The sequence below is a fragment of the Pseudonaja textilis genome, chromosome 2, assembly GCF_049901715.1.
Source record: "Pseudonaja textilis isolate UNSWEBS1 chromosome 2, rPseTex1.2, whole genome shotgun sequence".
NCBI lineage: Eukaryota > Metazoa > Chordata > Lepidosauria > Squamata > Elapidae > Pseudonaja > Pseudonaja textilis.
In genome coordinates, this window is record NC_141991.1 from 49,837,923 (window position 1) to 49,857,822 (window position 19,900).

The 19,900-nt window shown below is 36.4% G+C and overlaps 1 protein-coding gene across 5 annotated transcripts in view; it reads left to right on the plus strand.

The window, feature by feature from the left end:
• Positions 1-19,397, plus strand: part of ARHGEF3 (Rho guanine nucleotide exchange factor 3) — a 139,188-nt gene extending 119,791 nt beyond the window's left edge. For 3 of the 5 annotated variants that reach the window (XM_026723740.2, XM_026723751.2, XM_087923847.1), the window contains 8 exons: positions 3,240-3,410; positions 8,467-8,529; positions 10,274-10,370; positions 11,363-11,439; positions 12,081-12,338; positions 14,103-14,273; positions 16,078-16,264; positions 16,560-19,397. In XM_026723740.2, the coding sequence (XP_026579525.2) occupies positions 3,240-3,410; positions 8,467-8,529; positions 10,274-10,370; positions 11,363-11,439; positions 12,081-12,338; positions 14,103-14,273; positions 16,078-16,264; positions 16,560-16,906 (1,371 nt within the window). In that variant the 3' untranslated portion in view covers positions 16,907-19,397. The remainder of the gene's footprint in view (positions 1-3,239; positions 3,411-8,466; positions 8,530-10,273; positions 10,371-11,362; positions 11,440-12,080; positions 12,339-14,102; positions 14,274-16,077; positions 16,265-16,559) is intronic. The other 2 variants (XM_087923848.1, XM_087923849.1) reach the window with 1 other exon arrangement.
• The last annotated feature ends 503 nt before the right edge of the window (positions 19,398-19,900 follow it).

The following is a 19,900-nucleotide window of genomic DNA, read 5'->3' on the forward strand; positions in this document are numbered from 1 at the left end:
AGGAGAGAGAAAATAGATTGTTAGATTACAGATAGTCAGACAATATAAATATGAAGCAATTCATATTCATTTCATTCCACTTTCAGTTTGAGAAAGTAGCAGTGTTTTCAAAAGCCGTCCAGTCCATTTCTGGTTTAAAAATGAGGATGGAGATGGAAGAAAGCACGAACATGAAATACATGCACCAGTGATTATTGTTGCTTGAATACAAATACTTTTCTGAAATAGTTTCTTTATTTGAACTAATTGATGTAGACAAAACATAATTGAATATATACCAAAAAAGGCGAGACCAAATTAAAAAATAAATTTTAGTTTCTCTTGTGGTTTCCAGTCAAAAAGAAACAACAGAAGTCTTCTGGCTTGAAGCAACCTTACTCTTTTACTTTTAATAAAAGTATTACCCAGAGAGAAAGATGACTCATTAGTTTTTGTTGCTCAGAGTGAAAAGTGAATTAAAGGTTGCTAAGTTTTATTATTGTACATGCATCTCTTTTCATAATGATGCCAGGTCCTGAATGAGTGAAATCCTTCCATTCCCCATCATCCAGTCACAGCTGAAGAAGCTTATGCTTCTTGGATTAGAAATGAAAATTCTTCAAAGAAAAAATAAGAAAGTCCAATTGGCTCCTGAAAAAGCCCATTTGGACAACCATGACCTGGATGGCTGAGAATCTCTACAGACTTTTAGCTATGCAATTTGGGAATAGCTTTTGGAGCGTGGGAATAGGAATGGATTTCCAAAAATTGCAGACTACAGAAACCAGGAGCACTACTCAGGTGACCCTCCAAGTGCTTCAATGACCCTCAGAAAGAATGCAAATGACCAGCCGTCTGCAATGAGTATCAATCCTTCTCTTCCCCACCATCCAGTCAGAACTGAAGAAGCTTCTTGGATGAGAAGTGAAACATCTTCAAAGAAAAAACAAGAAAATCCAGTTGTCTCCTGAAAAAGCACCTTTGGCACCTGAATAGTTATAAAATCATTGCAAAGCATATGGTCATGATATACTGTAACTTCCATAGCATCTTTCTTACCACAGTCAACCTTGGTAGCAAAAGAGTCAACTAATAGATAGCCTATATAACCTCTCCACAGTTAGGCAAAGAATCTTTTCACATTGATGTCTCAACCCTCTTTCTTCTCCACCTTTGGCAGGCTCTTTTGTATCAATGAGACAATAAAAAACTTTGGGTTTGACTTAGCTGAATGCTCTCCATCCTGATGGGCTGATCCATATCTTCCTTGACTCTTAATAGACATCATGATACATTCTTAGCTCTCACCATTATTAGTTATAGTTTCTCCACTGAGTTCCCTGGCTAGTAATTTATCAGATCTTTTATTTCAGTATTAGCATCTTTATTTTATACAATTCAATTAATATTCTGTTTCAAGTGCATAATTAGGTTCTTGTTTAGTATTCATAAAATATATATTTTACATGTATGTTTCATATATGCTCAAACGTTTCTTAACCCCCCTAACTCCAATCTTTTCTCATTTAACTTCTTGATTGTTTTTCTTTCCTATTAAGCCACTTAGAATAAGGTATATAGATACCTTAAAGGTGTCCTAAGCAACTAGTAAATATTGTCAAGAATTTGCTGCATAAAATCAAATCCAGAAAATACACACAGATAACTGATTTAGTAGGATTCATTAACTTCTTTATATACATATAATTATATGTATAATAACACATGAAGTAAATTTGCAATACCAACAGCAGATTCTTCCAAAGTGGTAGAGAGGAGAGATTATAAGTAAGTTTCAGTTCAGCAGGCAGACAAGTCCAGACTACTTTAGACTTGAGCAGAGAGCTAAGCCACATCCAGACTCCTTCCTTAAGTTTCTGTTTCCAAAACAGCCCCCATTGGCTGACCCAGTTGCCATGCCTATTCATTGGCTGACCCAGTTGCCACGTCTCTGCCAGTTCATGAATATTCTGATAAATATAAGAATGTCTGTTTATAATTAAAAGGAATTGTTCAAACTCTTGTTGTATTTGTTTTATAAAATATTAATCCTTTAATAAAGAATATTTCAGTATCATCTATAAAAATGTGGACAACTCTTTCTTGTGGTAATTGATAATGTTGCTGGCATGGTTATAATGCATCTATTACATTTATTAATCACTTCCTCTAAAGATTGAGATAGTAATGAAACCTAATCAAGAACAACTGTGAGACTAAAAATATTTTTTGTTACATTTTATTTCATTGTCATTTACTCAACGAAGTGTTTTCTGATATGTATGAGAATTAGAGTTAGGTAAGGTAGTATATTCAGGATTTTGCTGTGTCAGCTTGTTTTACTTATTTTGGAATGTTCTATATTTTATTGATAAAACATGTAAATTTTGGCAGCTTTAAGATTGTTGCATTTGTTTTGGTATCTTTACTTTGTAATAGTGGCAATGATAAAAAGTTCCTAGGGCACATTGTTTGATAAACAGGAAGGATGAATATTAAGAATTCAGTCCTGTAGATACACAATTCTCCAATTTTTCTTTAATTTAAATAAATCTATCGAATTGTTTCAGAGTGAATAATCCACCCCCCCTCAAAAAATGGTTGGAACTTTGGAGATGCTCCTGAATTCAACACATGACTACAAAATCCAGATTGCCTTTGTGACATTGAGTTTGCTTTGCTAAAAGTACTGCAGTAACCACCTAATCATATTAAGACCTCTGAAAATATAATCTAAAAACTTCAATTTGAGAAGACGGGAGCAATCAGATTTTTGGCTGCTCGTACTTCCTTCAATTATATTTCAGCAAACTTCATCAACTGTAAATTTGGTTCCAAGCCAAATTCAAAGTGCTATTGTTTAATTTAAAAACCTTAAATGGTTTGAAACTGAATTACTTGAAGCCAGTGCCCCTTGCTTAGAAACCTCCCTCCATACAGACAGTATCTAAATAATAGCTGTTAGCAGTGAACACGACATCTGTTAAAGAGATTATATTAACAAGTTATATATTCAAAGTTATCAATTTTCTTCTTTGACAAAGTTTAGTTATCCATAATTTTTTAAAAAGAAATTGGTATTTATTATAATTTCCCTCCAAAAATACCAAAGTAGTATATGGATTCCTACCTAATGTTATTGCCATGATACCAGTGAGTTAGGCTGGTCCAAAATCAGCAACCAAGTTTCATCCTGCTTCTGCACCTATACTTTAAATCAAATGTTATCTAAGTAGTAATTATAGTTTCCTTTTTCCTAGCGTTCTATCAGTTTTCGTAATGACAGTCGATCTGATCTACTTGCATCCCGTTCCTGGATGAAAAATGTACCCTCAGCTAGCACCAAGCGACGAGACAGTAAACTCTGGAGTGAGACTTTTGATGTTTGTGTCAATCAGATGCTCACATCCAAAGAAATTAAGCGCCAAGAGGTTTGCTTATTTACATTGCCTTTGAGATTTTTTTTCCTGAAATGGATTTAAGAGGTAAAAGTGTATGTGTACCTGACTGAGTACAGTAAATTCGTTCTCCACAAACACATTCCGTCTTTTTGCATTTAGGGCAGTGATAGAATTGACACATATCTATAAAAGAGAACATATACAGTTCCGGGTTGAACAGTGGAAACTTGGTATATTTTGAGCGTGGTTGTTTGATTATAGATGTTTCATTACCCCATTAAGCGGTACACTGAAGATTTTACCTAGCTGGGTAATGAAATATCTACAAGCAAACAATAAGCTCAAAGAGCCACATATCACATATCTTTTGAGTACGATATTGCTAAGAACTGTTAATACATTTCTATTCCTGTCTGTAAAAGTGACTCTCACAGCACCTGTTTAGATTGGCTCCTGCTACAGAGCTCTTGTCTATTTTGCTTATACTACAATGGACAAATCATTTCCCCCCTCTGTTTTATATTCACAAGCCAAGATAATCCTTGGCGAATAGCAGTGTAATGGCAGAACAAGTCTGGATCAAGGAAGAAAGCCTGAATATAAGGACAGGGCCATTTAAAAAAATATATCATCTCATTCTGTAGCTATTCTATTTTCTTCCTATTGCTGCTACCCAGATATTTTCCTCATTTAGCTATAATTTGAGGGGTGGGTGGAGTTTACAAATAGGAAGAAAAGATTCCTCTGTACTTCTGATTTGTTTTTAAATGGAGCATTAGTCAAATGAGCAAGGAAAGTGATGTAGAATCTATTGTGTGCTAAGCTGTAAAATGTACTTTAAAAACCACAATGGTTGGGCACCTATAATATATTAAGCTAAAAGCAAACAAAGAACATTATAGACTTTTTTGATATGTGAACTCAGCCAATGTGAATTGTTACTACAAATGTTTTTCCATTGATTAATATTATTGAAAGGCAGGAAAAAATGACAAAGTTATGGTTGCACATTTTGCTTCCTGTCTTAGTTCTAGAATGATTACTTAGACAATAATTATGAGGTAAGAAGGTCTCCTTCCTGAACATGTGCAGCTCTCAAGATGTTAACACAACACACATTTACCACCCTTTAAATGTGCTTTCCTAGCACATGGCTCCATTAGCCATCCAATTGTCATTTTTACTGCCCTTTTCATGTCTGCTTTCCCACCCACTTCCCTCTCCAGAGTTGGAAAAAACATTATTTCGGTACTGAGACACCACCCCCAGAATCAGGTACAAGTGAATAATATACATCACTTTCTGCCCCTTTCCAGCCTCCTGATTAAGGGTCAGATGAAAACCCAAACAACTAGAGTTATTACCTAGAGAAGCTCCATTTTCACAAAGTGCCTTTAGACATTTGAAGGAATACTTAAATTTCTGATAAATAATTTGCATAACAATGGAAGATAATAAAGATTTAGCTTAACAAAACATGGCTCTGTTTGAGGCTGAATTTAACCTACTAACTTCCATTATTCTGTTACTTGTGTTAATTCAGTTTTGGAATGCATGTGTGAGATGCTTACACTCCTTCCACTGCCTTGATATTTGTGTCATGAGAATAAGATCAAAGTGTTAAACATTTTTACAATTGAAGGGCTATACTGAGGATTATATTGGCAAGAATTGTTGGAGATAATACAACAAAGTTTGACAATTTATGAAAACATTATCAGATAATCAATCTAGAACTTTTATTAGCAATGAGATGGAGAACAATATATTTCTGAAATGCATGTTATATCATAAGGTTAATGAATATGTGAATATTCTATAAAGAATATGTAAATATTCTATAAAGAGAAGACTTACCAAATGTGGGCTGAAAAATCCAGGTGATCCACTAAACAGGGAACCCCAAAATAAGAACATTTTGCTGTCATCTAATGCTTAGGTTTCAGCAAGGCATTCGACAAAGCAGACTACAACCTACTTCTTAGTAAGCTAGAAAAAAGTGGAATAGATTGCACCACCACTAGAGGGACTCACAACTGGCTGACAAACCGTACTCAATGAGTAGTCCTTAATGGGACTAAGTCTACGTGGAGGGAAGTAAGCAGTGGGATGCCACAAGGTTCCGTCTTAGGCCCAGTACTCTTCAATATCTTCATTAATGACTTAGATGGGTGAATAGAAGGGGAACTTACCAAATTTGCAGATGATACTAAGTTGGCAGGAATAGCTAACACCCAAGAAGATAGGCTCAAGATCCAGATGGATCTTGACAGACTAGAACACTGGGCCGTATCTAACAAAATGAAATTGAATGTAGAGAAAAGTAAAGTCCTACACTTAGGCAAGAAAAACCAAAAGTACACATATAGACTGGGTGAAACCAGGCTCAACAGCAGTAACTGTGAGAGGGATCTTGGAGTCTTAGTGGACAATCAGCTAAATATGAGCCACCAGTGTGCAGTAGCAGCCAAAAAAGCTAATGTAATCCTAAATTGTATTAACAGAAGGATACAATCAAGAACAAAGGAGGTACTAATACCACTCTATAAAGCTTTAGTAAGACCACACCTAGAGTACTGCATCCAGTTTTGGTCACCACATTATAAAAAAGTTGTTGAGATTCTAGAAAAAGCACAGAGAAGAGCAACCAGGAAGATTAGGGGACTGGAGGCTAAAACATACAATGAACGTTTGCAGGAACTGGGCTTGGCTAATCTAGTGAAGAGAAGGCTCAGGGGAGACATAATAGCAGTCTTCCAATATTTGAGGGGCTGCCACAGGGAGGAAGGGGTCAAGCTATTTTCTAAAGCGCCTGTAGGCCAGACAAGGAGTAATGGATGGAAACTGAACAAGGAGATATTTAACCTGGAAATAAGGAGAAACTTTCTGACAGTGAGAACAATCAACCAATGGAACACCTTGCCCTCGGAAGTTGTGAGAGCGCCATCACTTGAGACTTTCAAGAAGAGATTGGACTACCATCTGTCAGAAATGATGTAGGGTCTCCCGCTTGGGTGGGGGGTTGGTCTAGATGACCTACAAGGTCCCTTCCAACTCTGATTATCTGTTATCTGTTGTCCAAATTTTTACAGCCCGCATAGTATATGCTAACAGAGAACTGCAGCTTAATGAATGAAGAAATAATATTTGGTCATTGTTAACACAGAGATGGTTCAAAGAAATATTATTCCACCCCTATATCTTCTTGCCTTGAAGTATTCATTGCCTATCAGGCATGTGGTACTAATTATTATTTTTTCATTCCAGTCTCTTGGTGTAAATTGATTAGCCTTTGAGCTGTTCATTCAGAATGATCTAGTGCATGTTAATAAGAAGCAAGGCATTTTATTTGATATTCCAAGCATTCATGCTTAAAGTAGTAGCTTTTCTTATTTTTTATACAAATAGATTGTGTCTCATCTGGAAATCAAATGAGTCAATTTGCTTTGCCACAAAAACCCCATGCAAAGCCATTGTGCACTCCAAGAACTTTAAGCATAAAAATCTCTTGAATGAAGTCATGAGTAGCATAAAAATCTCTTGAAACAATTCATGAGTAAAGCAAGGGCAAAAAACATTTGAACAATTCATCCTCCTGTTTTAAATTATTTTGAAGCTATTAAAATACACTTTGTAAAGGGCAAGAAGATACAATGTACACCAACTTATTTAAAGGAAACAATATAATTTGCACACATCAAATTGTCCTGAAACCAATAGTAGGATGAATGTTGCATTTAAAATTTAAGAAAGTGGAAACATACAAGATACAGGTAGTCTTTGTCTTACAACCATTTGTTTAGAGACCGTTCAAAGTTACAGAAGCATTGAAAAAAAATAACTTATGACTGTTTTTCACACGACATTGCAGCCTCCCCATGGTCATATGATCAAAATTCCGGCAATTGGTAACTGGGCATGTATTTATGACAGTTGCACTATCCCAGGGTCATGTGATCACCATTTATAAACTTCCCAGATGGCTTCCAACAAACAAAATGAATTGGGGAAGCTAGATTCATTTAATGACTCACATGATTTATTTAACAACTGCAGTGATTCACTTAACTGTGGCAAAAAAGTCATAAATAGATCATTTAACTATTGCCTCGCTTAGCAATGCAAACTTTGGGCTTAGTAGTGATTGTAAGTTGAGAACTACCTGTAAAAGACAAAAAGAAGCAAGGTCTTCTCATTTCTCCTCTTCTCCTTTGAGCAGAATGAAAAGGAAGGAAAAAATATCTATTTTTTAAAGCTTTATACGTAGTGCTCTGTGCACATTCCCTGATTACTGGTTACAAATCACAATAACAGAATCTGCACAAAAGGCACACAGCATTTCTTAGTTTCTCTAGCAGCTATTGGCTCTCTGGCCAGTTGTGGTCCTCACAAACTGCTCAGTAATGCTGAATTCTATGATGCCATCTCATTATAGGGTCTGATTGCCAAAACTTTATTTTCTTAATCTGTTAAATTGAGTGCCCCAGAACTAAAGCAAGAACAGCATGTTTTTTACACACATTTAAGAGGATAATGATATTTTTGTACACCACTGAAAAATCTTGATAGTTGATGAGAAGGAGGGAGGGAAGGCAGGCAGGCAGGCTATAATAACTGAATATTTCAAGCAACATATAGGGGAAATGGACAAAATAAACACTGGTGATTTCACCCTACTATTGGTCATAACTTGGAGTCTTTAAATTGTGTCTATGTGTAAATAAATGAAACTCATTCTGAAATACTGTTATAAAAATAATATTCTCTAATTAAGAAGTATGCTATCTGAAAGTCAGAATCTGTTATACTAGCATCCATTGTTTTATAACTTTTCCTGTTGTAGCAAAATGCACTATATAATTAGTCATACAAAATCATTGTCAACACAAAAGCTGTAGATTGGAATATAACTTATACATAAAAAACAGAACGACTACATAATTATTGGTTTTATCATCTTTTTTTCCTTGCAAAAGAAAACAAAAATGTTTCTTTAGCATTATTTCAAACTGAAATATCAGAAGAGTACATTTGTTTATTTTATAAAAATACCACTTTCTTTTTCAAATTGTTTTCAAAATTACAGGCAATATTTGAACTTTCACAAGGAGAAGAAGACTTGATTGAAGACTTAAAGTTAGCAAAGAAGGTATTGCATGCTTATGTATTCTATCTGAAACTGGTTAATACTATTTCTGTGATCAATGCTAATGAAGAAAAGGTTTGACTAGAAGCTAGAGCATATACACTGCTCAAAAAAAAGATAAAGGGAACATTTAAACAACACAATGTAACTCCAAGTCAATCACACTTGTGTGAAATCAAATTGTCCACTTAGGTAGCATCGCTGATTGACAATCAATTTCACATGCTGTTGTGCAAATGGAATAGACAACAGCTGGAAAGCTTAGGCAGTTAGCAAGACATCCCCAATAAAGGAGTGGTTCTGCTGGTGGTGACCACAGACCACCTCTCAGTTCCTATGCTTTCTGGCTGATGGTTTGGTCACTTTTGAATGCTGGTGGTGCTTTCACTCTAGTGGTAGCATGAGACAGAGTCTACAACCCACACAAGTGGCTCAGATAGTGCAGCTCATCCAGGATGGCACATCAATGCGAGCTGTGGCAAGGTTTGCTGTGTCTGTCAGCATAGTGTCCAGAGCATGGAGGCACTACCAGGATACAGGCCAGTACATCAGGAGATGTGGAGGAGGACATAGGAGGGCAACAACCCAGCATCAGGACCGCTACCTCTGCCTTAGTGCAAGGAGGGACAGGAGGAGCACTGCCAGAGCCCTGCAAAATGACCTCCAGCGGGCCACAAATGTGCATGTGGCTGCTCAAATGGTCAGAAACAGACTCCATGAGGGTGGTATGAGGGCCTGACGTCCACAGGTGGGGGTTGTGCTTACAGCCCAACATCGTACAGGACGTTTGGCATTTGCCAGAGAACACCAAGATTGGCAAATTCGCCACTGGTGCCCTGTGCTCTTCACAGATGAAAGCAGGTTCACACTGAGCACATGTGACAGACGTGACAGGATCTGGAGACGCCGTGGAGAACGTTCTGCTGCCTGCAACATCCTCCAGCATGACCAGTTTGGCAGTGGGTCAGTAATGGTGTGGGGTGGCATTTCTTTAGGGGGGCGCACAGCCCTCCGTGTGCTTGCCAGAGGTAGCCTGACTGCCATTAGGTACCAAGATGAGATCCTCAGATCCCTTGTTGAGACCATATGCTGTTGCGGTTCGCCCTGAGTTCCTCCTAATACATGACAATGCTAGACCTCATGTGGCTGGAGTGTGTCAGCAGTTCCTGCAAGATGAAGGCATTGATGCTATGGACTGGCCCGCCTGTTCCCCAGACCTGAATCCAATTGAGCACATCTGGGACATCATGTCTCGCTCCATCCACCAACGCCACGTTGCATCACAGACTGTCCAGGAGTTGGGGGATGCTTTAGTCCAGGTGTGGGAGGAGATCCCTCAGACCATCCGCCACCTCATTAGGAGCATGCCCAGGTGTTGTAGGGAGGTCATACAAGCACGTGGAGTCCACACACACTACTGAGCCTCATTTTGACTTGCTTTAAGGACATTACATCAAAGTTGGATCAGTCTGTATTGTTTCTTTCCACTTGGATTTGTTTGGATTTGTAACTCCAAATCCAGATCTCCATGGGTTGCTAAATTTGATTTCCATTAATAATTTTTGTATGATTTTGTTGTCAGCACATTCAACTATGTAATGAACAAATTATTTAATAAGAACATTTCATTCATTCAGATCTAGGATGTCTTATTTTTGTGTTCCCTTTATTTTTTTGAGCAGCGTATATGATCACTAATAAGATTTTAAATATTTGCTTATTGTATGGCTTTTCTGTCTTTTCACAGGCGTACCATGATCCAATGCTTAAGCTATCTATAATGTCTGAAGAAGAATTAAAGCAAATTTTTGGAACACTAGATTCTTTAATTCCTCTTCATGAAGGTATATTTTCTTGCATTCAGTATATTGGAGAAATGGTTGTATACAATTTTATAGTAGTGTGCAAAATCTATAAGCTGAAATATGCAGCAATGTCCAATATTTACATTTTTCTATAATATTTATGTAGGTTTATGTTTATGGAGGATGACTTTTTTCTTGGAATTGGTTGGAATCTGTTAATGTTTCATTATGGAATTGAGTATTCCTAGTAAAACCAAATTGTCCATCACCATCAGCATCCAATAACAACACCACTAATAATACTATTAGTAATTCTGGAGTACATACCAGAAGTTATTTTACATAGCTGACTATTTCAGTTTATTCAGATTTGTAAAATTATGGTATGTGTGTCTTTGGTTTTTTTTCTCTCTATTGAGCTACTTTTGGGACTTCCTGAAATTACTGCTGTCTTTTTTTAAGGGTGCTATGAAGGGAGGGACTGATTTCAAATTTAGCAGCAGTATTAGAATAAAGGCTTAACATTATTGCAAAAAAGGTCATTTCTGAAGTGAGGATCATGCTATTGGTTGTTTTGCTTTTCCTCTAATTGTTTCATCTTTAGAGGGTGGGCTGGTTGCTTAAATGTGGAAATGTTTTGTAATAAGAAATACCAAATCATTCTGCTCTTATCAAAACTGAAACTGTCAATGCAGCAGTCAAAACGGATGTATGAAGAAACTATTAGGTATGTTGCAGCCACTTGACTTTCTTATAAAAATGATAGGGAGTTTAATGTCATTTGGCAAAGTTTTTATTAGTAGAAACTACTACTAAATTGACAAGCTTCCCTTTTCTGTTGTTTAGCCAAAATATAGGGAAACCCAGTATGTTTGATTCACAGAAAAGTTCAAAAGCCTAGTCCATTGTAAAAGCCAGGGTTACATTGTCTGCTACGCCTGGCTTGCCATGTTATGAACAATATCAGTGAATGATTCATAAACCAAGTCTTCCTTTTATTTCCATAATATTCAGTATTTTATTTTCATCAGATCTTCTTAAGAGACTGAAGGAAATTAGGAAGTCTGATGGATCTACTGAATCAGTTGGTCACATTCTTGTGAGCTGGGTATGTAAAATACTCATATATGTTTTCTTGTTCCTATTTTTCCAATACTGATCTTATTTGGCATTACAAACATGTTTACAGAAACATGAATAACAGGATTTGTGAATATTTGAGTTAATATAGTTGGAAAAGTTATACTTTTTTAAAGAAAAGGACCTGTGATTTTAACACTTAAGGCACCTTTCCAACACTGTAGAAGATTATGGCTAAATTAAAAATTTCAAACTCTTTTCAAAATTTCATATATTAAGAAATGTCTATTTTATAAGCTTTGCTTGTGGCCAATGAGCAATGCTTGTGATATATAATCATTGCACAGTGTTAAACATAACATTCTAAGGTAATATATATCAACCTGCTTCAGAATATTTCATCGTTATATTAGCTCAAATATATTGGACTTATTCAGAAAATGTGCTTTTTAAACTCATCGTTGGATACAAGGCCACAATAACCATTTTTAAATCCATTAAACTGTAGGTAGGAAAATAAAGGTTTTAGAATTTACAATACTGCATAATTAGAACCTTAGACTAGCAGATTTAAAGATTGGAAAACAAACCTATCTGAAAGCAACAAATATGTTTGAATATAACATGCAAAAACTCTTGCCACCTATTATTTTTCTTTTTTTCCCTTAGTTGCCGTTCTTGAATGCTTACGATAGTTACTGTAGCAATCAAGTGGCTGCTAAAGCTTTGCTGGATCATAAAAAACAGGACCACCGAGTGCAGGACTTCCTACAGCGCTGCTTGGAATCCCCTTTCAGTCGTAAATTAGATTTATGGAATTTCCTTGATATCCCACGCAGCCGTCTGGTGAAATATCCACTGCTACTCAGAGAGATTTTGAGGCACACACCAAATGATCATCCAGATTATCAGCACCTTGAAGAAGCTGTATGTGTTTAGCAACAATATAGCAAGTAGAGATATTTTTTAAAAAATGTTTAATTATCCATTTCAAGGCAATTGCTTGGATTAGAATTACAATAGTGTGTGTATGTATGTGAGTCTGTAGGTGCTTGATATGCAAAATTACTTACAGTTAATTAGCAATGTAGAAGTAGAAAAGCAATACTGTTTTTAGAGGCTGTGGAAAAGGTGCTTTCTCCTGCTCCGCTGGCTAAGTGTTCTTCCAGATTAAGCAGCCCCAGTATGAGATGAATCTACCTTCAAGCCCCCTTTTTAATGAAGTGAATCAAGTAGTCTCTTTCCTTTGACACAGCAGGTCATGTGACCTCCACAACCCAAATTAGTTAGTCATATTAATGGTTCCATATATTGTATTCAGCTGTTGAAGCAGAAACAATCAATCTGATAACACATAACCATGTCTTACCATGACTGTGCGTATATGTGTATGTATTTATGGCTAAATATCCCACCTTCAAATATTCCTTTCCATAGTGTTGCTTCTTAGATATAGTTCTAAGAAACAGAAGCATGCCAAAGCTACTTATGCCAAAACTTTTCTTTAATCCTCTGGAAATAGTTGCTACTGCTTAAATATTCAAAGGGTGACCAAGGATTCAGGAATATTGTATGTTAGCCATGTTGCAATAGCAAACACACTAAGTGCTTAGGGTTTCCATAAATGTTAGAATTCCTTCCCCTTAATGCAGATGTGAAAGTTCAGTACAACAGTTTTTTACCAGAAGTCTGCAGGACTAACTTTAATCACTTAAGTTTATTTAGAAAATCATCCCTATTTATTATAGCATAGCAAGTTACAACACAGATTTGGGGTCAAGCACACGTAATACTAGTGGTTTTAGTTAGAAAATCAAACAACGAAGTCCTGCTGTTTATGTGTAAAAGGATTCTGATGATATAGGCTACTTCATTCAGTCTACTTGAATGAATAAATGTGCTAAAGTGTCATTCATTTAGCAACTACTACATTTAGAGATCACTTGTAAATACAATGGTAATAAAGGGTAAAAAAAAAATTCTAACCAGCGCACATATTTATGATGAAATTCATACGCCTGAAAATGTACACCACAGTGAGATTAATGCCATACAAGAGAACTTTATCTGAATGAGACAGCAGCACCTGATCTTCACTGTGTCCGTGGTGTGTGCGCGCATGCGTGTGCATGAAGGGTATGCTTAGCAATTATTTCACTTAACAACCTGATCACTGGAATGGAACTTGGTCACTAAACAAAGACTGGATGTATTCATATTGATTATCATATGCATATGCTTGCAAAACATAACCAAGAAGAGAAAGATCCTTCATGCTCCCTGAGGTTGTTGCAGACATGTCATTCACTTGTCCAGCACTGATAATGTCGCCTAATTTGGGTAATGAAATGTCTGCAAGGAAACAATTAAGCTCAGAGAGCACCAAGGACCCCTCATTTCAACCCTGAGCTATGAATATTTTCTTCTAATGATAACCAAGAAATTCCTGCAGATATCATTCCTGCACATTCAGTTGAACCACTCAGTAGTATCTAGAACAGGGTTTCCTATGCAGGATGAAGAATTCTAGGAATTAAAGTCCACAAACCTTCAAGCTGCCAGAAGTTGAGAAACACTGTGCCAGAAAAATATTGAAAACTTAATTTTCAATAGATCTTGTTTTAGCAGCTATTTGTCAACCTGTGTTGGAAATTGACCTCCTTGTAAATAATCTCTTTATTTTTTCTCTAGATGAATATTGTTCAAGGCATAGTAGCAGAAATCAATAAAAAGACAGGAGAATCTGAATGTCAGTATTACAAAGAGAGGCTGATATATCTTGATGATACCCAAAGGGACTCCCTGATAGATGAGTCACGTGTTGTTTGCTGTCATGGTGAACTAAAAAACAACAGGGGAGCGGTAAGGAATTTAAAAAATACTGGGATAGTTTATTCTCTTTCCTTTGAATGTTGGTTTATACATCAACAGATTGTTACTCAAATTAACCATACTCTCAAATTAACCATCAAGTGCATATATTCCAAGGCGATATATTGACCCTGCTGCTACACAGGTTTGAATCTCCTCTACCAGATAATCACAAGGAGTGATATGGATAACTACCATCAGCCATTATCTGTACATAGATGACATAAAACTGCATGCAAGAGTGAGCAAGACATCCATCTGACACACATTTACAGTGAGGATATTGGGATTTCATTAGGACTGGAGAAGTGTGGCATCACAAGTACCACCATCAAAGGATAAGACAGATCTTAAAGACTCAACTTAATTGTAAGAACAAGATCCATGCCATCAACAAATACACTATGTGAGCCATCAGGTATCTTACTGGGAGAATGAGCTGGTCAAAACAGAACATGAAGATCCAGAACCTTCTCACAATATATGGAATGTTCAACAAGTCCAACAGAGATTGTGCACCAGGTAGAAAGAGGGAGGAGTGGGATCTATTGAGTATCGAAGTCTGAAACCCATAGCATCCAGGAATACATCAGTAAGATGACAGCCAAAAACAAGCTTCAAAGAAAATGCCTGAAGCAACAGCAGACATGAGAAGAAAGTCAAGGAGAAAGATAAAGTGCCATGGGAAGACAAGACCTGCATGGGATGTACCATCAACAGATAGCTAAAGTGGCAGACATTGGGAAGTCCTACCAATGGCTGGGAAGGGCTGACTGAGAGACAGATCAGAGCAGCACAAGAACAGCCACTGAGCACTAGATCCATGGAAGCATCCGACTGCACTTAAGAGATCCGATTGCACTTAAGAGGATCCAAGATGCAAATTATGCAGAGGTGCAAGACATACTAACACCATACATTCAACAGCACAACCAAGTAGTTGACACTGTGTATAAGAACATCTGCACAGTGTATGAGCTAGCTAGACCATCCCAAGTCCAAATGAGACGTCCCTCGCAGATGGCTGTGGAGAATAATAGCACCAAGGTACTGTGGAACTTCTGGATCCAGACAGACAGGTACTGGCCAATCAACTAGACAACATGGTAGTAGACAATGACTAGCAGATAACAGTGGCAATAGATGTAGCAGTATTAAAAGATAATAGCATCAGGAAGGAGTACAAGAAATTCTAAAGAGTTTGTAAATAGTCCCATGGAAGTCTGCCAGAGTCCTTCAGGATAAGTGTGATAAGCACACACCTTTATCTTCCTTGAAATGCTGCCAGTGCCAAACAGCAAATTTAACACAGAACTTCAGATTTCAAACTGACCAGTACGAACAAAGTTGCTTCCTGCAAAGGTTCGTGTCCCTTTGCTCCTCATCTTATGGGAGGGCCAATCACCTCCAAGTCTTACTCCTGAGTCACTCCTGTCTTAACTGTTCTTGCCTTCTGACAGCTCTGCGCACATGCGCACTGGGAACAGGCTCCCCTTGTTCCTCTGCCTCACTGCTGTCAGATTCTGGAGGCTCCGGAGTCAGCACATAACTCCCAGATGGCTCTGGCCCCCTCTCTGTATCGGATACATGTCCAAGTTCTCCCCAGACTCCTGTACTGGCCCATGTTCCTCCCCACTGTCTGACTCTGCTGCTGTCTCCACAGGTTGCCGGTGGATCACAACAAGAGGGAGGGAAATTGAATATTTGTTTTTTTTCTAGAGTAAATGGTTGTTTTTAAATAAGAAATTTAGAAACTTCTAGAAAAGACACTCAAGCTTTTTTCCTTTTCTCCTAGAAATTTCATGTCTTTCTTTTCCAAGAAGTGCTAGTAATTACTCGGGCAATTCTTCATAATGAACAACTCTGCTATCAAATGTATCGCCAGCCCATCCCTGTGAAGGATCTTACGCTGGAAGACTTGCAAGACGGAGAGGTGCGATTAGGTGGATCCATACGTGGTGCGTTTAGCAACAATGAGAGAAGTAAGAATTGGTTAGATTATTTTGATGTTTGTCAAATAATGACATTTCAGAATTTTATTCATTTAAAATTCTATCCATTTTGCTGTTTTGTTAAGGAGCTATTTTAACATATCCTTCATATAGCTGGTACGTAGAGAATCCCAGTTCTTAAATTATTAATAATGTGCCATTGTTTTAAATCCTTAGCATTTTGTAGAAAATTACAAATCAAAATCCAACATTTTCAAAATTAACACAGCATTTAAATAATCTTACAGAAAGCATTCCATGTACTGATTTAGTTCCTTTCTTGCAGTTAAAAACTTCTTTAGAATCAGCTTCAAAAATGGATCACAAAGTCAATCCCACTCATTACAAGCAAATGATACTTTCAATAAACAACTCTGGCTCAACTCTATCCGTCAAGCCAAAGAACTGATTTTGCATGCCTCGGGTGAGAATGGAGTCCTTGATTTGGAAGGACCTGTAATAACATCAAGTAGGAACAGAATATTCCAGCAAGAATCCAAGTCAGAACAAATGGACCAATCAGACAGTGGATCAAACTGTAGCATGGACACTAGTGAAATTAGCCTTGAGTGTGATCACATGGAAGAGACAGATTCTTGGGAGAATGACAGAGAATTAGAAAGCAATGTCTGACAAAAACTTCATGAGGCTTTCAGTGTCTTTTATGTATGTATTTGCATCCATATGTGGAGAAAGAAGCACTTTTTAATATTTTTGTGACAATGTCAATTCAATCCCTATTATATTTGTATCTGTTGACCATAATACTGTAACTGCCGGTATGTGTGATTTGGAATGTGTGACAACTATAGTCTTGTGATAGTCTGTAAATGTCTCAATGACTGAGACAGGTACTTGACCAAATATTTCACGTCCTGTTGGTAGACAAGATTTCTAAACTACCAGTTTTAGACATATTATATAGCAGGTGTCCCTATTTATAAAATTCCCACATTTGATGTGTCAAATGGCAACTTAACAAAAGCTATCTGCATGGCATTTTTAAAGTATCAAAGTCAGGAAGTTACGTAAAGCAAGGTTTTAAAAAGTCTGAAGTTACAACTTATTACCTGGTGATTTGACATAAGTACATTACATTAAGTACATCACTTGCAAGTAGGGTATTCGACAGTGGATGGTGTTCAAAAATAATGAGAACTCAAGTGATGTCCAACCATTTATAAAGTAGTGCTATATTTTAGGATAAACTAAAATACTAAGCCGGCAGGAATCTTAAATACAGCTTGATTTACATTTTTAGGGTGAAAAGATACACGTCAACATGGCTAATGCAATAAAATAGGTTCCTCCAAGTGCATAGATACAAGATAATAATTTGAAAATTGGCACTTCATTAATAGGGTAAATCTAAAACTTCATATGATTGTGCTGTGAAATAAGCAGATTCAATAAACATTAGAAGAGCATGGAAACACAAAAACTGACAGCTGAAATATTTTAAGGTCATTTAAACAATTGTTTTGCTTGTGTAGCCTTTCTAAGGTAACATATCAGTTTGTATATAAAATGGTGCTCTCTCTTTACATGTTTTGGTTTCTCTTACATTTTATAAATAAAAATTATAATCAAGACCTATCCTGGGGAAATTATTTGGGTGAGCAGCAAATGAACCTTCTCTTTTTCATTTTCCATGATTGCTCATATTTCTAGCCTCCATTGCAGGTACAGATGGAGATGCCTGACAGGGAAAGGGTTGCAAATAATAAAAGAAGCCACAAGCTCCACCCCTCTTATATATACATGTCTTGTGACATCACAAATACATAAAATAGGGACAAATTAGAGGATGACTCTTTTTTCTCATTTTGACAAAAGCATCATATTCTGTTGCCACCACTGAGACTATATACTTTCTGTCATGAATTCTGTGTAAGAAACTTGTTTAATATGCTTTTTATATTAAAATTCAGAATACATATGATTTAGATGTAAACAAAACATTAGCAACCTTAGCAAAAATTTGAAATAGGGAGCACCACTAGAAAACATTAGAAAGGGCAGATTTTTAAATTAACTCACTTTCATGTTTATAATGTTTTATCAGGAATTTAAATTTCTTAAGCTAATTGTGATTAAAATAAGCCATGATTGCCATGATTAAAACCATGATTCAGATATTTTCTTATAACAGACCTCCCAATAAAGCATTGGCTTCTTTAGCACCAGTACCATTCTATAATTCTCTGTTGTGTCTGTAGCACCTATTGTTATTCTATCAACTCAATTGCAAAGTGTTCTGATTAACATCTCAGAAAAATGTCCAGCTATTCTTTGATTAGCTTTAAAGTTAAAGTTGGGAAAATGTGAATAAGCTGGGAAATTGAGTAAAAAAATTACAAATAGGTTTGAACAACAATAAATTCAGTATTTTGCTGATTTCTTATAAATGGGCCTATAATATGCAACTTAGTGCACTGAAATATAATTACTATTATTTTCCATACAGTATAGAGTCTAACCTCAGTACAACAGTAATATTGGCAAAATATGTACATCAAGCATTTTATGTTTACAGAAAAAATAGTGGAGTAAATAAGGTGTCAGGTTTTTATGTTTCACAATCTGTTACATAAGTAATGTTAAAATAATCAGTATATAGTAGGTTATTTTACTTCTTTTTTTTAAAAAAGTATTAATTACCAATATCACTGTTTAGGACATTTCTGTATGTATAGGATTAAAATATAATGATCATGTTTCAAACTTGTAATTTATTTAACTTGCTTTATTCTGGAAAATGTTCACCAATCAAGGGAAACAGATCCAGTGACTTACGGTTTAATGCAATGTTCCAGACTGGAACTGGAGTAATACTTACAAAGGAGATGCAATAGAAAATACATTAAATTGCAATCTTAACGATTTTTACAATCTTACAACACATGGGAATAAATCCAAATGACATAGTGGGACTATTTCTCAGTAAATATACCAAGGGTTGTGTGCTGAAGTTGTGAACTACTGAACTGACAAATACTTGCCAAAATGTTAGAAAAATTTTATGGTTTTCATTTATTAAAAATACTGTATTAGTGATTAAATATTTTTGCATAATAGTCTTATACTGTTCTCAAACATTTCAAATAAATTACACTGAATTATGTTCCATATCTCCATGCTTAATTGGGAAAGGCAGAATATCTTATACTTCAAAGTATTATTAATTTTACATTTTAGCTAAACCTATTGTATATTACTGATGCTCAAAATGGGTTTATGAAGGTTTTGAAATGTGACAGCTATAGAATGAACTTTATCAAATTCTTTTTCATCAGTTTAAAGATGTTTGCTATATCTGAACAGGAACAAGCACTGGTAATTGTTGCAGTCCAGGATCAAAATGCATACCATCTTAGAAATCTTACAATAGGAGTTGATTTTATTTTTTTTAAAGGGAAGCAAACTTCCATTATGTTCTAGCAAATGCAATAGGGCTGTGTAAATCAGCGTTTGCCCACTGGTGGCCCGTGAGAAAATTTTGGTGGGCCGCAGAGAAATCTCACCCCTGGAGCAACCCGCCCCCAAGCAATTAATCCAGGCTGTTCAGAAACACAAGGCTGTGCTGCCCACATGGCCTGCAGGAACCCTCCCTGCTCACTCCTTACC